The sequence below is a fragment of the Chroicocephalus ridibundus genome, chromosome 5 (genome assembly GCF_963924245.1).
Source record: "Chroicocephalus ridibundus chromosome 5, bChrRid1.1, whole genome shotgun sequence".
Lineage (NCBI taxonomy): Eukaryota > Metazoa > Chordata > Aves > Charadriiformes > Laridae > Chroicocephalus > Chroicocephalus ridibundus.
In genome coordinates, this window is record NC_086288.1 from 33,049,681 (window position 1) to 33,075,907 (window position 26,227).

The 26,227-nt window shown below is 37.5% G+C and overlaps 1 protein-coding gene across 5 annotated transcripts in view; it reads right to left on the bottom strand.

The window, feature by feature from the left end:
* Positions 1-26,227, bottom strand: part of CCSER1 (coiled-coil serine rich protein 1) — a 695,226-nt gene that overhangs the window by 539,506 nt on the left and 129,493 nt on the right. For all 5 annotated transcript variants that reach the window (XM_063336575.1, XM_063336572.1, XM_063336574.1 and 2 more), the window contains exon 4: positions 23,453-23,546. In XM_063336575.1, the coding sequence (XP_063192645.1) occupies positions 23,453-23,546 (94 nt within the window). The remainder of the gene's footprint in view (positions 1-23,452; positions 23,547-26,227) is intronic.

The following is a 26,227-nucleotide window of genomic DNA, read 5'->3' on the forward strand; positions in this document are numbered from 1 at the left end:
AAATGCAAACCTAACTGACCAAAGCGAAACCATTCACCTTCTCTGGGGGTTCTATTTAAACACCAAAAGATATAATAATATTTGTATCATTTTGGGGACTGGTCCATGTATTTACTGAAAGCATCATCTCAGCGTGATGTCGTATGGGAGAGCCTCATGAGGCCCTGCATTTATTCTCAAAATTATTCTGGAGCAAATATGCTCCCTTCATTACTAAAACCTTTTTAGTTTCCCTCGTGGCAACATCAGAATGCTTAATGTAGCCCCTGGGTTTCTTTTTAGGCTAATGAATCATTGCTAATAAAAATCAGACGCAGCTCACAGTGCTGTTGATTGAAAAACCTGTCAATTAAGACCAAGAAAAGAAAAACAGTTGACTTCCTCATTTTCACAATCTTCGCTCCACTAATGAAGTAAAAGATCAAACAAAATTTTTTAAGTCTGGACATTTAGTTTTGTAAGAAAGTGTGCAGATTTGAATCAGAAAGTGCAGTAGAAGCTAACTTACTAAATAAGATGGTATTTACCTGAATGTTTTCCTGCTGCAATGAAGAAACCATATTGTTTCACAGTAGTCATGAAGGAAAACAAATACAATGTGGTAATTGCTTGTATTTATAGCTCTGTATGTATTAAGAGACTGAACGAAATCTCTGTGGCAATGAGGTTTAAACTGTCAGTTGATTAGTAATATGGCAGTTTCAATATCATCTCTTTACATCACTTAAAGAACAGTTTAAATAATAATGTTGCCTAGATCAGAAAAAAAAAAAGCATTTCTGATTTGTTACCCACATCAGGAGGAAAAAAAAAAAGAAAAAAATTGCATCTCTGATCAGCATCTGCTAAGTTTAAAATAAGTGTCTGTTACAGAAAATCATAAAAATATGATTTTGATTAAGAATCAGGGTCACAGAGGTAAGAAACACAACAGTGGAAGTCTAGGCACATCTGTTCAATTCCCTCCCCTCAGCTCCTGTTCTTCCTCTGCATCACTTCAGGCATCGCTCAGATCTCTGAATGCTAGGTACGAATCAAAATAAGGAAAAAGCTGAAACGTAGAAAGCTCTCAAGGCAACTGGCCGCAGTCTCATAACTGAGATAATAGGAAACATACTGTAGGAAACATCCTCTGCTGGCAGGAAAAATAAAGAAGAAAAACAAACAAAAAAGAACAGGCCAGATGAGGTAATTAGCTCTTTCCATCTGCAACTTCTGTGTTATCCAGCCCTTCTAGGTGAACTGAACGCTTCTGGTGAAGTGATTAGCAGTGAAAGAGGTAAAGCTGGCAGGTAAAATTTCAACAGTAAGCTTTAGGGTTATTTGCCTACTGCTGTCAACGGGTAGTTTATACTAGTTGGAGCAATCATGACAAATTCTTTTTCAAATACATTGGCTTTCACCGCAGGTATTTGGAAACAACCCAGTAAAACGAGGCTTGTTAGGCATAGCTGGAGATTGAGTTTATCTCATATTTAGGAAGTCATCTCTATAGCTGTAGAAGTTAGCAACTTAATTTGCTTTGAATTTAAAAATTAAAATTAATGGCAGCAAAAGAAAACAATTTTCAGCTCAATTTCAGCATAATGAACAGGAGCTGCATACATAAACAACAAAAGCAGTCTGCATTTTAAGATTACATAGTGAACTTGATTCTCCAGCAGTTCTTGAAATGGAATTCCCATTTCAGTCAATTACAGACTGTTTACTCCATTGCTCTTTGAGTCTTCAAACACCACTGGGTTTAATTAATTAAACAAATAAGCAACAGTTTGATTAATCAAGTGCACACACAAAAGCCACTGAAAAATCAGGATCAAGGAAACCTTCCCAGCAGCTTCAAGAAGCTTTGCCATCAGGCACTGCAAGACCACATCAATAATGGTCTACCAGGAAAAGAAATAAAAGACAAAAAAGAGAACTGAGATTCTGCAGATATGTTCACTCTTGTGACTACAGCTTTACCACAGAACCTAACAGGCATCTAGCACTTCTCAAATACCACCCGGTTGCTTTTGCAAGACACAGCTTGAGCCCTTAATCTGTTTTAAGAAGCCAAGAGAGAATCCCTAACAACAGTAGGATTCATGTCAGCAGGCATCTACACATGGGTTGGTTGTTTAGGCTCCTTTATAGCCCATGCAGAGAAATGGGTGCATCTGAAGTATGACTCATCTGACCTACTCTGCATGCCTGTGCCATGACAAGCCCTGGTGCTCACCAGCCACCGAGTGCAGAAGAGTCCTTGAAGGCTAGTTCAAAAGTAGATGTCTAAAATTTAGCAATACGAACTTCAGTCTTGGGCAGTGACAGAGAGAAAAGGGGAGAGAGATTGTAAAAAATAGCAGTCTGAGGGTTGCCTTCACTCATGCTCTAAGAACAGTGAGAGACATTGTAGGAAAAAGTGATATCTCTCTGGACATCAACCTAGACACTCAAAACGCCTGCTGATAATACTAACCAAGGACAGCAGTTAAAGAAAGGTCTTTAGTCCTAGGGACTTAATTTCTGCCTGGATACTTAGCCAAAGAAACCAAAGATTGGGTGAATAGCACCAACAGCTTACATGGGATAGCTTGAACAATCACCGCTATCAGTCTGCCCATGCAGAAAAATATCTGGGCAGCTCTTAAATCATCTCCTGAACCACGTTTTAAGGCATATTGCCATTGATCTTGATTTGTCTTAAAATGACAAGCTGTAAACTGCAGAGGTTCAGGAACTAATTCACTAACAGCTCAGATATCTGGGCAGAAGGCACAGGCTTACTAACAGGACAATTCTCAGTATTAAATAAATCATAGAGTCATGATTCTAAGTAGTTAGCAACAGTAGAACATATAGACAAAGGCATGTTTCCATGCCCTTCGAAGTCTTCAAATATGAGAAATTCCTGCAAGTCATAGGCACAACCAAGGCAGACCCTATGTGGGCAGATACATGAAGAAAAACCAAACTGATGCGTCTCTAGTAGAAGGAAGACTGCAATTACACACGACCAAACAACAATCCGAGATAATTTAAAAATGCTGAATAGAACTCATGGTGTAAGAGTGACATGGAAGAAAAACCAAATAAAAACCTCTCAAAATTACAGTTCACCTAAACAACTGACACTAATTATGACAATGACATGAAACTACAATGCATGAAGAAATATTCATCCTACAAAAACGTTTCACATTAATATAATTAGGCCACATTCATATATCAATAATTGACAACGCTTATTTCTTCCAGCTAAGTGGTTTTAAATAACTATGAAATACAAGGAATGTAGGTTACTATGGTGATCAGTATAATTCAGGAATAATTGGTTTATATTTTAAACAAACACATTTGATTCTTCAACCTGAGGCTCAGAAAACATTTAGTAGCCACTTTGAACTTCAGTTTTCCTGCTTAAAGCCCATAATGTACTGAGGAAACTAAGACCCTCTCAAAGTGAATAATGCATGAAAATCATGATGCTGAACTACGTGTAAACCCACAGCAATCTGCCTTTGATTTCTGTTGACTGATAATATTTGAAACCGAAAAAGAATCACACAATTTGCCTGTAAATTGATATGACTACATTAAACTGATCAATTTTCAGGCATGGTATTCCAGGGTGCGATATCCCCATCATGACACAGACCACGTTAGGACAGACCAGTGTTTAGATGCAAAACCAGTGGAAGAGCAGGAAACACCTGTGACTTAGGGGTTGGTTCTGTTGCCTTGACAAGAACCCTGTCTCCCTGTCCCAATATTGGATAAGGCAATACAGTGCCTTTTCACAGTTACAGCACAGAAAGGCAGATGCTTAGTTCATTAACATAACTAAGCCCAACACTAGTGAGTTTCTTCCAGAACTGAAGTGATTTATACTGGCTCATAAAAATCTATGTTTGTTGTCTGGATGAAAGATGTCAAAATATTTTTCACACAACTAGGGATGGTCAATTATGTGTTCCTTCTAGTTTTGAAAGAAGGTTTTTTTCCAATTCTGCAAATAAACAGATGTTAGCAATATCATAATTAATAATTTATATAACAGAAACATCTAAACTCCCAGTACTAGTGGACGGCAGGGAAGAGTACACAGGAGAAGGTCTTATAACCACAGGATCCAGATGGCCACAAAACAGCCCAATTTACAATTGGATATAGGACATACTAGTGAGTGTAGATCACAAAAATGGCTTGGTTTTGTCATCTTGGCGGGTTTTTTTTCCCACTCGTTATAGTTTGTTTTCCAAATTGGGTTTTAAACTAAGAATACAGTTAGGGATACAATTCCATTAATATTGCTTGTGATGCCATAAAATCTTTTGAGATTCTTTAAGATGAAGAGCTTCAGTTAAAATATGGATGCACGCAGGGAATAAACACTTGTGAACTAAATGTATTTTACACGTTGGAACAATATGTATGACAAGAGCACACCTATAGATCTGCTGAAGGCAGAATGACAGCAAAGAGCCCTGGAGCCCTTGGACCAGCACCTTCTTCTGTCCAGGCTGATTATCACAGCCTGAGGATGCAGTTCTTGATAATCCTTATTGCTGACACTCCGGATCAGAGTCTCCACTTTGCTTCCATGCACTGTCAATCAAAAGATCAAGCTCCCTGTAGAGCATTTTGTTTCATTATTGTAAACTTTAAAGGTGTTTACTTTCTCTTTTATCAAGAGTAAACATTGCTTGCAAAATTACAGCAAAAAAAGGCATTACAAAACATTTCTCAAACAATCGAGTTAGTATCAGTATCTTATTGCAAAACACTTACTGTAAGTTGTTGAACTGCAGGATATATCATAGTATTTGGAATCACAGTATATAAACATCTATGAAATAAAGACTGCATCCCAACAGGATCCTTATGTGAGAGAGAAATACCGATGAGCAAATCTTGCAAAGGATTATACAGACAATCTGTGGCACACATAGAAGATGATCTCAAATCTCCTGAATTGAGACTACACACTTTTCCTGTAAACTGTATGATTTATTTCTGCTTGTCCAGAGTAGGGCTGTAATTCCATTACAGTTTCTGGGAAGACCATAAAACATACCAGAAAAGAAGCTGTTCAGAATACAAGACACTAACATATAAGTGGAATGTTAGTGCTGGTTTCATTTAAGATATTTATCACTTAAAACCAGTTAAAAATATATTCATTCTTATTTATTAATGTTTACACAGCCTCTACCTGTATACAGTTTAAAAAAAATCAATTCAAAACTGACAAGAAAAATATTTCTCCCCTTCTCACTACTCCTTCCTTTGTTCTTCCTCAAAACCCAGAATTCCAACAACCAAACCTACGAGATTTTTGCGTCAGCATAATTATTGATTTCTGGACCGGAGCTACCATAGGGAATCCACAAATCTGCACGATGCCCTTGAGTGCTAGATGCACTGTTAGAATTTCTCTGAATTATGTGAAAGATATATGAGAACTTACGTTACCAGACAGTTCCCTACTGGGCACAAATGTGAAGAGGAACATGAATCAAATGTCACTCTCTCCAAAGTCACTGGAAGTAAATTCTTTCATCGGACTCAATAGTCACCTATTTAAAATGACAGTACTTCACTAAATTAAACCTTCCAATGATATTTTACATCCATTTGTTTTAGAGTATATAATATACTTCATCTCTAATAAAAACAGCAAGCCTACATAAGAAGATATAAATCTGTGAAATTCAAGGTCCTTGACCCTCCAAGTTTCATTAGAGCTGAATCAACTCTAACGTCATAAAGCACCAGGCAAAAGACCAAGGAGGACAGGCTGATACAATAACAAAATTAAGCTGGTTTGCATTTTGTAACTGGAGCAAAATTAGATCTTTACCATTTTATTTGCCAAGTTCCTAACACAAATATTTCTTTAAAGTAGATCTGTTTACAAAATTATATGGGGAACTCAAAACATTTTTGCTGTTCTCAGAGACAATATGCACATTAGAAAGTTTACCACAAATTTACCATAGCAAGATTTCCTTTTACCAAAAACGTTGAAAGAAATAATCTAATATAAATAATGTATTGAATATCATGTTCCCTTCCAAACTACTCTCCAAATACTCAGCAAGTGCTATGAGGCACGCAAAGATCCCTAGAACACAACCACAAAACCCCCCATTTGCTACATTAACAGGAGGAAACTTGATCCTTGAAGATCAAGTGGAATTTAAGTCAACTTCTTTATCAGAAAGTCTAAATAACACTGACACTGTCCATGAGAACTCCCTTTTAAAGATGTCTGCTGTATCACCTCCAGAATATATGAACTGCTCTTATTCCTATTTTCAAGTCACAAAGCCTACCAGTAGTGATAAGTACTGACTCAGCAGCATCACTTTGCTGCCACCTGAAGAATTAAGAAAATAAATAAAGAGTTTCAGCATGGAAGATTTTCTGTAGTGTTATGTCACACAAATACATTTAAATCTTCTCAGGATAGTACATGATAATTTTGCAGAATGAATACCAGTTAAGGAAACGGGTTTGGGGGAGAAAAAATAAATCACAGGAAACAGTCCAAAGCTGTACAATAAATACAGTGTAATACCCTCTATGGTATTTGCTATGGAAAATAAAATTAGACCTTTTAAGCTACTATGTTAAATTCTAAGGTGGAAGACTGCAAAAAAGAAAAGCCCAGAGAAATATTTCCAAATCCTGTCCTCTGCACTGACTATTACTTTTAAAATACTTAGGTGCACTAAAAGGCATGAAAAGTTATTAGCTTATTCTTGCAATCTGGATAGCTATACTATACAGAATGACACATATGAATAGCAAGGGAAAAAAAGAAAAAAACCAACCCAAAAAAATCCCGAACAAAAAACAAACAAACAAAAAGCTACTGAGATCATTAAAGAGCAGAAGGCCAAGTCCGGTGAACTATGGAAAGCTGCATCAGCTCATGAGAAATTACAGCTCACCACAATGCTAACAACCTAAAGAACAATGGCTGCATAGATCTATTTCTTCTGTGAGTAGTCTATACCTAACCTACTTTATTTTTCATGCATATATATCCTATTTACTGTAGGTACGCACTGCATCAGATGAAGAAAATAAGGACAGTATTTTGATTTTTTTATCAAATCATTACATCTGACACTTGAACGGTGAGTGCTCCATAACTCCATAAAACCACTTTAATCAGTGTGTGATACCTCCATAAGTTATTTGATCACTTGGTACCTAAGCAGAAGCATAAGGAGTAGAGGTTAAAGCACTTAACGGTACAGACCACGTACTCAGGTAGGAGCTAAGATGCCATTAAGATGCAGTAGATCCAGCCTTCCACTGATGAGACAAAACTGCTTCTCTAAAAGTTTTGATTTGATTCTACAACACATAAGCTCTTTGAAAACAAGCTCTTTTAAGTGTTTCACTGGGTTTTGGCTCATTTTTCCCAGTGGAGGTATTCTAGATGTTCATATAGGTCATGTCAGAGATGGAAAATCCTGTAAAAATCCTGTGCTTAAAAAAAGCTTTTAAAAACATGTGTGGAAGAGAAGAAAGCAGGAGTATAGTTTTAGTCACCTACTGTGAAAATTTATTGGAAAATACATGCTCAAGATACAAAATTCAGAAACAAAACTGAGATAATGGTCTTTGGTTTAGATAAGAAAAATCAAACGTCCTCGTTAAGAATCACATATTCAGATTAACTTAGTTATGTAGGAACTTACATATGTCATCAAGGCTGCCAAAAAGGTCAGAGTTTCAGTTCAGGAGAAACTCAGACCGCAGCACTTCCTAGGCTGACTTGAAGCAATTTCCGTGGAAATTACTACAAAAATAATTGACATAGGGCCCAACAATTTCTTCTGTTAGATGCAGAATATTCAGGCACTATATTTATGCAAGACAAACAAAAATAATATATTTAAGAAGAGAGATAGTGAGCGACCTAATCTGTTTCTAATCTGATTCTACTTTACTAAAGAACCAACCTCGCATCACTTCTTAAACAGGAGTCTAGTGGGTTAAAAGGCACACTGAGATTTTAAATGAACCTCATCTAAATGAGCCTTGAGTAAGTTATGTTTGCTGTGGGTATTCTTTCCCCCTCTACACAATTGTTTACAAGGTCTCTTCAGACTACTGCCTGTACAAAATTGGGAGTTATAAAAAAAAATCTGTTTAAAGGAAAGATTTATTAGGAGTAAAGTCTTCACATTACCTATTTCTACACCGCTTGGATGATTAAGTCAGGAACGATGCCCTCATTGTTTTGGGAAAATAGCAAAGTTTGTATGGACTAAGCCTCACTAGAGAAGAATAGTACCTTCTGAAGAATTTTTTTCTTGAAAAGATATTAACATTGATTTAAATAAGCATACTGTGCTTTGATAGCAACTCTGATTTTCCTTGCAATATAAACAAGAATTTTGTGGCATCTTCAAATTGTTTGCTTTCATATCCATGCCTAGAAAACACATGAAATTAAACAGTTAGATGGCATCCCCAAATTTATTTTAGGAAAAATAATCTTTATTCTTTTAATCATATGGCCTTTTGTTCCTCTAAACTATACTGCAATGAGTACTACAATTCAGAAGAAATTAGTCCATACATTAGCTATCTGTAACTATACATTTCAGACGGACTATGCAGTTTACTCTTCTGCCATATGTGTTAGCAATACTGTACTCATAGTTTTAGCCACAACGTAATTAAATTTAAGGCATATGACGGCAACTGAATAACTATAAAAATTCAGTCTCACAGGGGACACTATATGAAGCAAGTCCGAGCTCCTAGGACCAAGGTCACTTATGAATAAGCTTAAATCTGAAGTGTGTGATCCCACTGACTTCAGTGGCGATAGTTATGTGCCTTAGGCTAAATACATGTTTAATGCCCCACTGTGACTTTCACAGTAAATTCTTGAAGCACTGAACAATTCCTGTTTCCTAAAGGAAAGATGTCTTTTTTCTAAGTACTCTTTGATACACTAGTAATGTATTTTCCACAAACTAGCAAACATGCATGTATACTAAATGAGTAAGGACATAGAAGAGATCTAAATCTATAACAAACTTCAAAAAAAAAAAAAGAAATCAAAGGGTAAATGTAAAACATGCTGAATCATCCTTGATACAGATAGGAATTTGAATAGAACGGTAAATGCAGTGACCTAAATCCTGACGAGATATCAAAATTTCAAATATATTTTTGCAGCAATAAATATAGGGGGATAATTCATCCGCATACATAATTAGAAAGTAGGCTGATCTCCAAGGAGTTCTGCCACCTCCAGAACGCCTAACCTATAATTTATAAATACAACCAGCATTATTAAATAATCATGGTGATTCTTTTCTACAACATAAGAAACAAAATAGTCTACTGGGAGACAGCATTCTCCATTATTATATCAGTAAAAATCTGGCAAACTTAACTAATCTCTCAGTTGTGTGGACTTTTAAGCTTGGACACAAGGAAGACATACCATTTTTGAGCTACAGCTTCAAAATGTACTGCTATCTGAAATCAGGAACTAACCAAAGGTTGAAAAGATACAGGCTCTCTGCATCGTAGCTCAATATGAGACCTGAACACAGATGTAAAGCAGAAAGAAGCCCATCAAAATACATTTCTTTAATAGAAAGCAAACAGAACTAGGTCAAGAGCAAGACTAAAGATGAACAAGTAAGGTTTTTTTGCACAACACCTCTGAAATGAGCTGAATCTGCAAAAGTAGTAACCAATTTTATAGGCTGGAGTTACAATCATAATAAATCCAAATGTCAGCTAAGATAACAAAGACGCCTGCATATTTTAGGAAAGCACAGAAAGCTTGTTAGGAAAGGAGAGACAAAAGACATGCTAAATGTGATGGGGGGGAGACATGACCCAAAACAACCTCAGTTGTATTTAAGAAGAAAGTTACACAACTGAAAGCGTCTTCTTTTACTTACAGTTACAAAATCTGGGAAATATAAATCCTCACATTTGAAGAAAGCACAGCCTTTTGTGTCACCTGCCCTGGCCTTGCTGCATTCCTTTTGCCACCCTTCTAGCACCTGTCACGGAGCTGATTCAATGGCTCAATTATTCCTGTATACCAGGAGAAGGAATCCTCAGGAGCTTTTCTTGCAGGTTAGATAACCGTGCAGGTTATTGTGAGATTAGACATACCATGTAACACACCTCTCCATCACTTCATACCCATACTCTGTGTTGGCTGTGGGGAACAAGGGGAGCAGCACACACAACAGGAATGCTTCTATTATGGAGAAACTCCTGCTGGTGTGCCCTGCAGCCTGAAGAACGCACTCCTGGATTTCATTCAACCTGTTGATTTCAGAATTGAGGGACAGAAAAATACCTCTGCTGGTATCTGAAAGCTGGGAAAGTTTGGAAAATTCACTTAAGCTGCCTGCTGTATATCATTGTATACCAAATTTAAAACAACTTCATTCCAAACTGTTATTTTCCCCAGAAGCTAAAGGTGAGATCTTCCCACTTCTTTTTTCCTTCTTACCTTTATTCATTTCTTGTCCCCTTTTCTATTTATCCCTACTAATTACCTCCTCTGATAACTCAAGGTCAAAGGATCACAGTACAAGATTCCACAAAACCTCAGCACAAGGCAATGTCTTTTGCCTGCTGGACCTCCTTCCACAGCCAAAACCAGCTCTTTCGGATGCACAGTGATGCAGTCGCCAGTAAACCCACACAGCTCTGTGCAGCCCATCTGTGAATACACACGTGCTGTATTTTGCAACTGAGGGGCTTTGATTGTAAATCCTCAGAACCAGGAGCTATTTGCATTTAATCTTATACACACTGACAATAAGATGGTTAAGCAAAGTATCTATGTTATTCTAGCCTAAAAACCATAATTTAGAAGTACGTCATGTCAGTAATGTTACATTAAGAAGCATAAAGAATATCTTTTTCTGAACCCCCAATTCTGCAAAAATCTCCAAACGTAGTCAAACAGACAAATTAAAGATCAAGTAGGGAAGAAAACAATGAAATGGAACCTTAGAAATAGAGTTATTCCATGTTTTATTCATGGAGAAAATGTATTAGAAATACAGAGGCTTGTCAAAACTATTTTCTGTGAAATTAACAGTTTTGGGAAAAAGCACAAAAATAATACTACAACACAGCTGTACTTCCATTTTATCTAGTGCCTACCTGCTTTTCAACCTCTAAATAAGTGTATTTTTACAGTAAATTGCTTTTTTATATAGGAAAAACTTCAGTGAGAGAAAAATTGGTCAAGTCAGGAAGATCTTCAACAGGTTAATCATGTTGCCTGGGCTTTTGACAGTCAGCAAAATCATAATCATTACAGTAAAGAGAAGTTTACTACCAACACTTTGTTGGGTTTTTTTTTTCCTCAGGCCCTAGGGCCTCTCTGGTTTCCTTAACCTTTGCAAAGACACCACTTTAATCCTTTTTTTCCTAAAAAATACACACAGACACACACAGGACGCTGACACGGCCGGACACACAGACTGCCACAGACAAGGCGCAGCCTGCAACAGCACTGACTTGCATAAAATGCTAACACAGAGAGCCAGGTCCCCTCCTCCTTTTTGGGCTGGTGAAGGCTGCAGGTCACTAGCGCAGGCACGTGCCTTCCTGCTCTCTGGATTCACACGCACATTTGCGGATTCCCCCAGGTACCAGCACAGCCCCTCGGTCTGCCCAGCATCCCTGCCTGCACCCCAGCCCCTCTTACGATAATCCTCTGCTTTAGCAACCGCCCATTTTATTAGCGGCTTGAGCGGTCTGAAAACCACACCGCTCACCACAACTAACTGCAAGTTCTTTTCCTCAGTATGCAGCACATTGCCTGCAGGAATATGCTGATGTTTTCATGTTTGTGCAGACCCAAAACAATTTCAGGTTCACTATTGTCTGTGGTGAAAGAGAATCTTTTTGTGGAGAAAGAATCAAGGAGCTCTTAAATTACCCATTCATCATCAGAGCATGCTCTTGGAAGTTGAGAAATCTTCATTGGCAATCAACTTTTCACAGACTAATGCATGGATCAGCAACTCGTTAAATAACAAACTGATAAATGCTTAGTTCTGTGGAAAAAAGGAAAATTATACAGACATCGATAGATTCAGTGTAATACCAATTTGTGCATAACTTGCCACTTGCAGATCCATCAGTGTTTATGTTACCCATCCTGCAACAGAGCACTTGCTGCTTGTTCTCAAAAGTGCATTCTGAGTATTTTCAACTGCAAACACACTTTCCTCTAATTATTGGCTGGTAATAGACTCTCTTGCCTAAAGATGTTACAACATTATGGAAACAGGGGCATAAAAAAAAAACAAACCACCAAACCCAGTAACACTGATGTTATCCTCAGGAGGTTTAATGAATGCATTGTCTTTTGCAGAAGCTACTGGAGTGGTGGCAAGCAGGTGCTTTGACAAACTTTTCATTTTAAAGCTGTTCCCTACAGTAAGGATCCCACAGAATAATTTTGAAATCGGGCCTATGAGAAGGGGATGGCTGGGCATTATTCACTTTGGGTCAGATTGAACAATCCTAAAATAAGTTTAAATTAACAGAAGGTAAAACCACAAAATGTCTTCAAGCTCACCTTTCAGAGTTTATCTCAAATTGTTCCTTTGGCAAGGAGAGGTGTATGATTGTCTTCTTACTACATGCTACAGAAAACTAGCCAAGCTATACAGTCCAAAAGCACAGACTTCTTCTGGGGGTCTCCAAGAGGCAAAAACATTTTCAGGAAGCCCATGCACCCCTGGCCTACCTCCGAAGCCTTTGCTACCTATTGATCCTCCTCCTAAAGCTGAAACTAGGCTGCAATAAATCTCCAAGCTTTCTTAGCTGCATGGCATTTATTTGTGAACTCCTTCCCCCTCAAGGGAAGTTGGAGGTAAAAACAGAAATAAAAATGGACAAAATCAAAAAAATATTAAGTATTTGACAGAACCCTCACAGGGAACAACAGGTTCTCCAATCCCAAAAGACTCAGAATCAAGACATACAACAATAAAGTAATTTTTTTGAACACTACAGCAGGCATGACCCAATCTTTGAGTAATGACGGTTGTTAGGTATAATTTTGGAAAGATTTAAAGAGTAATTTATTTTTGAGCCCATCCTTTAGTTGATGAGTATGATAGGCCTTTGCAGTATTATTTTCCTCCTGTTATAAAGAAACTTGTGTTTTGCTTTGGCATTTTGTTTCAAGAGAAGGAAAGACAACAATAACAGGAGCAGTAACAGCAGCAGACACATCAGCAACAGCAATGGTAGTGTCTGCTCCACTTCCTGGAATGGCATATGAAGAGGCAACAAAATATAACGTAATTAGCCTCTAAAGACTGTAATGACTCCAGTTATTAATGTAGCTCCAACCCAATGGTATCTTGAGTATCTCTCAAACATTAATGCCAAATCCCTGTGACTACGGAGCACCACTTTCTACGTGCTACAAGGAAATTTAGTGACTAGCCCACAGTAACACTGGAAATCTGCATCAAAGAACCCAGCTCAACACCGGAGACCTAGACTCAAGATTTAACTAAGAGACTACCCTTCCTTTCTTTACTTAACAGTGGAGCTACAAGGATCCCAGAGATAAATACTTTAAAATGCCAAAAGTCATCACTAACTCAACACTTCTAGACACACCCACGTTCAGCCTTACCTTGAAATAGGACAGCCGCAGAAGTTGCATGGGAGGTGCAGTTGTTTTTTATATAAACTGAGTTATGGCTGTTCTGCAGAATAATTGTGAGCTCGTAATTGTTTCTCTTAGTCCCTAAATCTCTTGGTTGTACCCATGGAAAACTGAGAAGAAACAGCACGCTCCTCTCAAATTCCATTTCCATTTTGGCAAGACAGCCAGTCCAGACCTTTGTAAACTCACAAAGCACGACAGAAAAGCAGCACTCGGCACTCTACTTAAACTTCACCATCTAAAAATGCAGAATTGCTTTAAATAGGACAGTATGCTTTGATTTGTCATAATGTTTATTATTGCATTTATTTTCTGCCTGAAGATATTATTAAAGCAGATGTTTCATCTCAATGTATGTATAAAATCAAAGGAATGAATAAAGGCACTATGCCTAATTTAATTACTGTCCTGGTTCTTTCAGTAAATGATGGCTGAGCATACCAATATGAATAAGGATTTGTACTAAATGTCACTTTATAATTATGAAAGAGCAGGAAATTAAGATACAGACTCTGATTCTAATTGCTCCATGATAACCATACAAATGCATCTCACTCAAAGTACTCTTTCATGACCCTGGAGTTCAGGATTGTGCTCTTTTGCCCTTCTTGTCTATTTATGAAGGAAAAACCTCTTGGAATCTAAATTATGGCTGTGATGTTCTGTGATGCTGATTTTTCTAACTGCTCAATTTGACTAAATAGGATTTACAAGCACATATCATTAATAAAATTTGTATCAGCCAGAAAAGGACCTAACTCATACCCACCATTTGAACATACCAGTCCTTCACCCCTCTCCACATCAAAAGAAGAGCTAAAAATACTAATCTGCTCAGGAAACCGAGTATTTTCCTTGATCCACTGAGAACACACAGCACAGGCCAATTATCTATAATATCTCAGACACGTTTAAAACATGTTCTGAGGGAAGCACAGCTAGGAGCTAGTGTTACATGCCTCCCGCAGCTCATCAACCAGGCTCGTTCACAACTCAACTTTTCAGATAAAATACACTAAAAGAGTTTTAGGATAAAGTTAAATTGGTAGCGGTTCTGGGTTGTGCTTTTTTTCCTCAATCAAAATTGGAATGAGATTACACCGTTCACATACCTAAATAACAGAACAGAAACAGGACTCTCAATACAGTACTTCTTTTCCAGAATATGAACCAGGGTGCTCCAGGATGCTGGAGGGACTAACCTTTCATTAGCCTATGATTTCTATTTAGTTTCATTCCAATTTAATACTGACTTCTTCTCTAGTCTTTATTTCTTTTTCTCCTTGCTTTCAGTAACTTAAGTGCCAAGACTCCTAATAAGATGCCTAGACACAAGAGTGCAATGTTTATTTTTGGCTAACACAAATATGCTCTTTTCATTTGATAATGCTACCTATTCTTTCACTGCAAAGCAGGCAAGAATCCCTTTCCTCCACACCCAGTGCTCTTTCAGAGGCTGCAGGATCATGGTTAGAGGAGTTTAGAAGATGGCAAATTTTATTTCATTTCCCTGGACACCTTAAGTTACTACATTACTGTGTCAGATTTATTACACGATGCTTCAGGGGGAAATGTCTACCTTAGTAGAATAGGTCATTCTGAAAATACAAAAATGCCTCTGTTTCGAACTAAGGAGAAGCTAGTTCCACGGGACTCTCCATTCCATACTTCGAAGCCATGCTGGAAGTCGGGTGTACGCTTGAAATCAGGCTGGGTGCAGCTCTGGCTCGTGCTGCTCGCCCTTCACAACAAGAAGTTTCACGGAGGACCAGCAGGCATCTATTCAGTGAGTCTTTTTCCCTTACAAACTTAAAAACTAACATGAAATTTCCCTTTTTAATTATTAGGAGATCTATACAGCGATATAATTAATGTAGGGAAGTCACACGTCAGTTTTTGTCATGTTCATTATTAGTACTGTTTACTTTATCTTATTTATTGTCTACAATCTGTAGTGACAATGCAAGATGCTACTGAGCTAAATAATCTATGAAACTCCTTTTTGGCAGAGACACAGAGGTCTTTGTTACTTTACTGTCACCATCTTTATTTTGCTCAAAACCTGTAAATATAAACTGAAATGTTATTACACATTTCAAGCAGAAAACTGAAGGAATGTTACCCTAGTTTAACTGGATCTGTAATGATACATCTCTAAAGGTGGCATTTGGGAATGGCGAAGCTTCCAAAAGAGTGCAAGGATTTAGGTGCCCAGTTCCAATTAAAAATCAAAATATGTCATTGTTTTTCAACATAGAAACATAATTTGCTGCCAACGATACATTCATGTGTAAAGCAATACATTCAAATTACTTAAGTATCTCTTCTCCAGTTCTAAGCAGTTGTCTGACAAAAAATACATAGGATCAGTTAGGATCTTTTTTTCCTATTGTCTATTTAAAGACAAATTAAGCCTCTAAAAAAATCTGCTTTCCTTGCATTGACAAACACGAATGGATTACATGAGCATTCTGTCGGATTCTGAGATGACTTCGGCTTGGGAGGAAGAGATCTGCTTTATTAGAAGTCTCAGGGAAAACATCCAGCACGGGGTATTTGCCCCTTTTGAGTTTCTGTGCTGGTGCCACTGTCTTTCAAAATGAGATAGCGTCTACCCAGACACCAGCAGTGCTAGTGCCAGAGCTTGCTGCCCACGCTCTCCTCCAAAGAAACTGATGCTGACTCCAGACTTCTGACAAGAGCCACCCTTCGGCTGGCTGAGGACTGGCCCCGCAGCCAAAGGCACCCAGCAACCCCCATGCTTGGGGCACCCTAAGAGCTAACGCTGTTTCAATGAACCCCAGCTGATCCACCCTAGCTGAGGAGCTGGTATTTGGTCTTCTGCTGACAAAAGTAGCAGCATAATTTATAAATACAGCATATTATTCTATTCCCTTATTACATTTAGAATACATTTCACATTTGAAAAGTGAGCATATTTATTTCTGTTTTACAGCTTGTAACTACCTGTCTTAATGACCCACTAGCAGCACCATATTTTCTGTACTTTTTATTTAATAGCATCTGTATTTGTCCCACTCCTCATCAAAAAAGGAAAAAAAAAACCCACACAAAAAACCACCCAATAAAAACACCAAAGAGGCTTCAGGTCAGCTCAGCACTCCTACCCTCCATTACATAATTAATAAAAATAATTAGTACATTTAATTAATAGACACAGGAGGAGCTCCAAACCCACTACAGAATTTTCACATAGCGTGTTCATCACATTCAAAATATCTCAGCAACTACTTAATTAATATCACCGGGTCATTACACCAACACTTTAGGTTGGCTGGTACTGATGGCAATTGATCTGCAGGCATCTGAATTTAAAAGAAATTAGAAAAAAAAATCCTGTCCTTTACTTTTTAAAAAACAAGTGTGCTGCTTTTTTGTTGGTGAGGCTGCTAGTGCTTAACGTAACTGCGTTACTAAAAGATCATAATCTGATATGACAACTATAATTTTACATTTAAATAAGTATGTTTAAGTTCTGCATCCATCTCAAAAGTCAAAACACTATTTTCTACCTTGCCCTCAGAACTCTGCAAAACCCATCCAGTAATCTGTCAAATTAGAATTCTTTTTAAATGAAAAAACAAGTATTTTTGTTGTGATAGTATACTCTAGCCCAACGGACTATGCTTTGAATCTCACTAATGTGCATTAAGTAAAAACTAAGAGTCCACAGTTTCCAACCACTTCACTATGATGTGCCTCTCCCTGCTCCCTCCTGACAGTACTAAGCAGACACCTTACCACAGCATTACTTTTTAAACATGGAGAGTATCTATTTAATAATTCTATTTTGTTAGGTATACACAAGTGTTAGATCATAAGAGCGATACTACTACCTCAGAACTGCAGATGCTTATTCCTTTCAGTTATACTGACACAAAGCTACACCGAGAACAGGCCCTTCTTTCTCAACATCCACTAACAGAAGAAAATATAAATAGGGCACGTAAGAGTCATTACCACCATGTCAAAAGTCATTTTGTCAAGTCACTTATATTCTTTTTCATTCGTAAACCTTGAGCAAGTACCAAAGCATGTATTAACACATACATAGAATTAAACACACACTTACAAGGCTTCTAACAGAGATGATCTGAAATTAGGTTTGAACAAAATGTGCTCTGTCTCTGAAAGTGTTTGGTTTTTTAATAGTTGAACAATATTTAGATGGATGCACTTTCATATTTCCACTCTGAATTCATTTTTTTCCAGCTAATAAGACAAATTATTTCATTTCTGAAATATGCTGGGTGAAATAACTATGCTTTACGTGTTCATTGGATCACTGCTTTACAGATGAGGCTGAGGCATTAAATCCAAAATGGCTAAAGCTCCGGCCGAAGACAAATCTCTTCTAAAAACTACAGCGAGCCACATTATTCAAAACTATTCAGCAAGCATTCAAGCAACAACATGATGGATGCAGCAGGCCAGCCTGGGTACACAGCTAATCAATATCACACTCGTGAACAGTCACAGCGTAGTGTAGAGCCTGATGTGGAGATGACACGTGCATCTGCTTAATATTCGGTACCGTGAGCCGTCCCACCAACTTCAGCCGGACCCCTCGCTACAAATCCCGGCTACACACATACATCTTTGTAGAAAGATGCAGGGGCCCTGGTTTTGTAACACCTATGGCAAACAGTTAAGAAATTAAAAGAGACCTTGGATAGCCATGCCTTTGTGAACTTTTAGAAAAGGCTACTATTTACTGCAGTCATGATTTAATGACTACACTAACCAATGCAAACCCAAATATTTGTTTTTTCAATAGGCTATGGCACAACACAAGCACACCACTCACCCACACTAATGTGCATTACTTGAATGAATTCCCCACTGCTTATAACACTGAATATAAAGGTCTTCCTTATATATCTGAATAATCAATACTTGGAATCAAATAAGTCATGTTTCACCAGGGAAGAAGAAAATGAATGAGGTTAAATTAATGCTGCCACTTTCCATAAACCGGCAATGGTTTCCCGCTACAGAAACCACTAACTTCATTATTTTACAACAGGAAATCAACACTATAGCATATTTTAAAAGTCTAATTTACTTAGAGTAATAAAAAGGCACCCTCAAGGCCCATCATGTATGTCATATTATGCTTAGTTTTAAATATTTCAGCTTAAAAACAGTATGCAAAAATCTCAGTGAATCAAGTTGATTAATATTCCGCATTTGTATGCAGTACTGCTCTCCACTCACCAAGTACTATATAAATATTATTTTATTAAATTTCAAAGCAATTGTGTTAGGTGGGATAATAAAATGCCTCTGTCTTACATTCTTTATCTCGGTAATACAGCCTTTAAAACAGAAGCAAAAGTAGTAAATTAACACAGTAAATTCGCTCATGGAGAGAAGGTCAGAAACGAGGGAACTGCAGACTTCTAAAGCCACGATAAGACTAGCAGTGCACAGAAATCTACGTTCAAAGTAGGAGCATCTATATGAGGTTTTCAGGTGTCTCCTTATCTTTAACTGTGTGGTTAGAGAAAAAGTTAGGGATATTTTTAAATTCCTAGTACTCATCAGGGTTCAGAGTACCTTTTTGCAGGAACCCATTTCGTGAGGGTGCTGCTGGAGGGCAACCAGCCCCATTAGGGAAAAAGCTGAGAGCACAGAGCAGGAACACAAGTGAAAAATGAGGTGGAGTAATAAATAAATAAAAAAAAAATTGCAAACAATGACAGAGGTAACAGATCTTTGTCTCTCTCTCATTTCTAGCTCAGTATTTTAATACATGCAGAGTTCCACTCTCTGGGACAATGTCTCCTTGCCTGCCAATTGGCTCCTAGCTCCTCTTTTAAAACTCACTCCTTAATACCCATTTCTCCCAGAAATCCTTCCAATAGTGTCTTATTTTCTATTCATAAATGGTCATTAAAATTATGGTAGATCAATACAATTATTTTGTTAAATTATTATTCTATTGTCAACTTCAGTAGAAAGTCAAAAAGACATATCCTCACCCTAACAAATACGATTCCTTTCAACCACAGCAGATAAAAGCAGAAGCTATTGCAAACCTGGCCTTAACTAACAAGAATGTCTAAAAATCTGGAGCTCCTAATGGCAGTTAAGAGACTTTCCCAATTCACCATTAACCGCACCATGAACTGTATTTATTAACTGCGGCACTACACTTCAGGATTTCTGTGTTTCAATGTTACAGCTTGCTGCATGCAGCCTCCTGAGCAAGGAATAGTTTGCGATATTCAAATCAAAGATGTGATGTTAGCCCTTGTATTCATGTAATTTGTCATTTTAGAGATTTCCATTGAGTCTTGAAGAATAGGAACTTGCCTGATTCACCAGCTATCCCTCTACAAAAAGTGAAGAAAGCACTTAATTCTTTTCCAATCACACCTCTTCGTATTTCAATGTGTTTGTTAAAATACTGAACGGAGATTCTCTTGGAACATTTCCCCCTATAGTAATTCCCCACAGAATTCCTTATAAAGAGCCAAAGCGAGGCACAAGTGAATTGTAATATGGCTCTAGGACTGATGGCCTTTAACCAAATAAATGCTGTAATTACGTATAACATCAACAGGGTTTTTATTGCACTACAAATAGTCACTACAGCGTTAATAACTGACTTCCAGAAGAGAATAATTTAAAATTTCCATGCAAAAAGCAGCATTTCATGTCATATTTTTATACTCATAAAACACCTTAATTTTGATAAAAGATCTAGAAGCACGTGTATTAACTCCCATTTGACTTCAGTACAATACACACGTGAATGTCAGACATACAGATCCTTTTCAAGTATTAGAAAACATAAGGAACTTGTTAGGAAGGCGAAAAAAAATACTGCTACAAAACTGCTTAAATATGTAACGCTGACATAATGCAGGGCTGAATCCTATATAGAATGGACAGCCGGTACCAGTAGGGAAGAGGACGTTCACAAATCTGTACGTCTGGGATTGTCTTGAATGATTTTTGGTGAAGCAAGATAGGCAAACTATCAATCCCATCATCTTAAAGAAGCCTTTACAAAGAGTCCAAACAAACCATCTACAAGCAAATATTATGGAAAATCAAATACTCGGTTTTCAGGCTGGTCACGTACTGAAAGAATTAAATATCCCCTTGGTTTTATTCAAATTCAATTAGAATAAACAATTCTGACATAACAATACTGGCTCATCCTCAGTGTGTAATCTGTTGTCTACTTGTTTATGAAGGGGGCAAGATTAAAGATCTTTTAGAAGATGTATTGCATCCCAATTATCTGCAATAGCTGATATGCTATTGAAATGCCCAGAAATACAATCACTTCCAAACCAATGAGTTTACAGAAGTTTAAAGCTCTGCATTAGATTACTTGATTATCTTGAACTTGATCACTTTTGTATTCCAGGGCTTATAAAAAATATTGTATCAATAATATTTGATAATGTTTTTTAATTGAAGAAGTGTAGATGAATTCTATTTGGCTATGAATGGAGAGGCCTATTTGAGAAAAAAAAAAACAAGCCCAAAAGTGAGAACAGAGAATAGATTGGTTTGGAATTATTAGAAAGAATTTTGGTTGAAAAGTCTTAAATCTTGGAAGCAGGCAACAGTTTAATATAGCGATCAGAAAAGCAACTTGTCAAAAATGTTTAGAGGTCAGTATCAAACTCCAGGGTTTTATGTACCTCAGCGGTATGTAAATACTAAAAGACTCTGAAAAATCAAGCCTCTTACCTCAATATCTTAACATGAATTAAGATGACGACTTACAAACAACCACATCTAACCATTCTGTACCAGAGCCTAACCCAGCGTAAAGATATCAGCTTTATTTGGTGAAATTGTATCAACTTACACTGTGGCTCTATCCTTCCAACTCTTTCTTCCAACTGAATGACTCAAAACCAACAGTGACAACTAGGTAAATCCTAAATTTTTTTCCAGCTAAAAATCAAAAAGCAAATATTAATAAGATAAACATCTTTGTGTTTAAAGATGATGTGCACACTGCAACGTGTGTCTCTACATTACTGCTCAGAATAGAAATGGTCACCATTCTTCAAAGGGCAATGTAGATTTTCTTTTTTAAAAGCACCTCATTTGCTCTGGATAATGAGCCAAGAGTAGAAGGATCGTGTGTCACATCACATCTCCATCTTAATTATTTTTCCATCAAGTATGTCATCTAGACATTATAATCTTAGCTGTTCTAGATGCTGCTACGAATCTTTATAATAATATACTGGACATAAATTTTCCATCACTGTTAATTCAGTGCTTTACAAATATAAAAGAGGAGGAAAACATAGGTGAGGCAAAGTGCAACATGTTAGGGAAATTTATTTATGGAAAATGGTTCTGCCAGTTAATTTTTTCCAACAGTTAACAGTATCCAACAGGTGCAACGAATGAACAAGTCTAAACACGATTCCTTATGAAATGGAATGTTTGGTTTTGAAGCTTTTTGACCCACCTTTCTTCACCCTTAAGTTGACTTTCTGTAACCAGTTAATAGCATTATTCAGTAGTGGTTAGAAAGGGCCTTTTCTGTGCAGTTAATTTGTTGCATCCCCCCCCCCCAGCAATTTAAGAAACTATGACCATACGCGTATTGCTGCTACAATCCTCCATACTCTCTGGCTACTTGCTTTCTACTAAACAAAACGGAACAGATCTTTTGTCCTATAAGTAGATACGTAAACAGCTTTAAAAAGCACAATACAACGGTTAAACAGAATTATCACAGAGATAATTCAGATATATTCACAGAATTATCATGCACAGAACATTTGTAACAGGAGCACAATTCAAGCAGTTTATCTGTAAACCTTGCTAGATTTGCAGCAAAGGAGGGACCAAAACTGAAGATGACACACACCGGCAGGCACACGTCTCTCAAAACCCACTTCCACACAAATCTGCATGACTTGTGCACATGTGCACTATAGGTACCTACGTGGGTGGATGGAGAAAGGGGGTCAGAAAACAGCAAGTAAAACAGAGCGAGAATTACTCCAGCTTATTAAAAGCACGTCACTACCATAACAGAGTGCCACAACAAAGCACAGACTCAGAGCTCTCATGTATCTCATGTATGTTTTAAGCCTCTCTGAAGCCCGTGGAATTAGCAGGACTTCTCCTGTTCACTGACTAGGCCCTACACCATCCCATGTCCCAGCTAAAGGAAATGCAGGGTTACCCACTGCAGGTGCCACGGCTTACCAAGACCTTCTGTAATCCTATTATAAAATTGCTCTTAACACACCACAAGTTGACCTTGGTTATTGCTCTTAATCAAGGCAGTGCAACAGTGCCTTAAGCAACAGTGAGAGAAAGGATCAAGTTACACTCATGTCTCAAGTCAAATCTTTACTTGATGCATATTACTCTGCACACACAAATAGCATTGCAGTTGTATCAGCAGTGGTCTTTTTAGTAACTACCTGGTAGACAGTAGTCATTTTAAGCATCTAGAAAACCAAATGGGTCTGCCCTTGGTGATGGAATTCTTCTCTAGCTGTAAAATTCACTTCCATTTCATAACTGTCCATACAAAGTCCAAATGCAGTGTAAAAAGTATCTTTCTATTAAATGGCAAAACACGTTTAGAAACAACACTACGAAATGCATACTGGTCTTCCCCTTCCAAGATAATGACTTTTTTATTTCTAGGTAATTGTACTGAATACATTTACTCTATATTTCTAGAATAATAATACCTCACTGAAGATATTCAGTATTTATCGGACTTACCAGAACGATGGTGATGCTGTTCTTCTAGGAACTCCAAGTCAAGCATTAGGTCATCTTCATCCAACTCACAGGAACCCAAGTTATTCAAAACATCCTAATATATATTTAAAAAAAAAAAGCAGCATTTAGACAGACATGTTAACCAAACCATTCTGCACAAAATAATGAGAAATTAGACCTGGGCAATATGTTTAAGTAGGAGCTACAGAAAATTTTTCTACTAACACTGGACTAGTGAGAAATTGTATGAAACAACTGTCTAAGTAGAAAAATATTTGTCACCATTCTCTGTTTTTACAGGATCTCAAATATTTAACAAAAAAAAACCCCAGAGGTATAAGGGGTTTTTTGTACTATTCAATGGTGGGTTTGTGCCTTTCCAAGTTTAATCGTAACTTTTTATGAAGCATAAAACTGTTATTTTTAGCACAACATAAAAGCATTGGTACTTGTTTTTCATTAAATTTTTGAATTCTACACACTGCCTGCCCTTACCAATATCCTCTGAAGAGAGATTTACTGTTCTATTTATCCAAGGTATAGAGAGACACAAATTTAAGATAAACAGGAAATTCAGGCACGAATGATCAACTCATGAATTTTTAAAAGTATTAAGGTGGGTGGTATAGGCTTACATGGACAGAGAAGAAAGCCTTACTGTGAAGTGTAGCTGCTTAGGTCCCCATTCCCTTTTTGTGATTCATTTTGTTTGCAAAGTTTTAACCAGACAGATAAGTAAGATTTTTACAATGCATCCTCTGGAAAATCAAAAGGGGTGGGAGGTGGGGGGTGGGAAGATGCTACAATCAAAAGAGAGAAAAATAGTAGTTTTTTGCACTACATTTTTCCCTACAGGGGAAGGATTGGCTTCTCAGAAGATAAAATAACTACTCATGTCTCAGGTAGACATCTTTCCTCTGTAAACTCTGAGTACAATATCATCATTTAGGCTTCAGCTGAGGTTGTGAAATGGCATTCGGCCCAGCCTTTGTGAAGCCTTGCCTGGACAACCAGTGCCTGCAGCCAGAGACAGCAATAACAACCAGTCTGGGAAGAGACGCACCGCCAACGGGAGACAGAGCCACACACAGCGAGCCATGGCTGAAGGAAGCCTCTCCTCTCTGCCATCCAGGGAGAAAGAAACAGCAGCAGGGAGAAGGCAACCCTCACCAGATAGTTCACTTCCTTCTTATTCCCCATTCCTACGCTCACCACGGGCAACTTTGGAAAGTGATGAGGCAACTGTTTTCTCCAGCCCCTACCAACCTAAAGTTGCTATGCTCAATGCATTAAAGGAGATATTCATTCTGCATGTTTTCCCATGTATATTTTATTCTATGGTCAAGCATTTATGATTAGTATGATATGAGAGAATGACTGTGATTTAAACTAAGGGGAATAACTAGTATCACAGTATCATACACTGTCAGGTACAGGCTCTGATGCATTTCTTTTGACCTGATAATATCATGATTTTCTCCACAGTCACCAACACCTAATCAAAAATAATTCATGCATTTTCCAGCTGGCATTTTGTTTGAAAATCTACAAGCGATATCACAACGGGCTTAATTCTTCAGTCCATTCACAAGCAAAAAAAGTCAGTAGATCCTGCATGAGATGCTGGCACCCCATACATCTCGCATGCTCCCAACACAAATGTAACACAGAGAACATGGAAGTTCAGTGTGAAAGAGACCAGGTGATCATCCCAAAGTATCAAGCTGTCTGTGAAATCTCTGTATAATAATCTGCTGTATAGAAAGCAGAGAAATGTAATAGCAGTATACATTAAACAAGCAAAAGCCCTCCCTGACTTCTGTTCCAATCATATTGGTTTATGTTCCTTCTAATCCTTTGAAGTATTTCCCCCCCCCATCATAGATCCCAATTCTTATTCACACTCACAACTTACACTTATTCAACTCTTTTGAGTAATTGTTTCTTCAAATTCTGTTTTCTACTCTTTCACAAACAACATGCGGCAGCACAAGGACTTTTTCCTGCATTCTTTCCCTGACTTACCATCAGCATGAGAAAACCTCTTCTGAGATACAGAATCCACTGCTAATGCTGTTACTATAGTTACAGATGCCAAGCACAGAAAATGACAATTGTCAAGAGCAAAGACCTCAACACAAGCAGCGAGCAGCATTGTACAGAAGGAAAATATACATCACATGAACTTTATAGTGACATCAAACATATATCTTACTCCCTCTGTCTTAACTCAAAGAGCTGCTGACAAGCCTTCATCATAGTGACTTTCTTTTCCTCATCCTGACAAAACATAGACATACAAGAATCAAATTATTTATTACTGTACGGTACAAAAGCATAAAGATAAAACATGAAAATGCAATACATAGATGCATTGTATCAGGTTACTGTACCTGATACTTGTGTGGACACAAACTTTTCTAGTCTGAATTTACATTAACACATAACAAACTAGTTTACTAGAAAAAAAAATTAAAGAAAAACTATTCTGCATTAAATGGAAGTGGTAGAAAACACATTGAGCAATGTTACAGATAGCCTAAAACTTAAATAACTTTTGAATCACTGCGGGAGCTAGTGAAACACTGAAGATTGAAAATCTCATTTAAGGCTATGTTTATCCTTTAGTACCTAAATATCTTTCAAAATAGTAGCAGCAAGACACTTCTAAAATTTGTTCTCTGTTCTTTTCACAAATTCCAAGAGTACTGCCTGACATGACTGAAGTATCTTCAGTCCAACTGTTATTACCAGCTGTATTTCAAAAGGCAAATC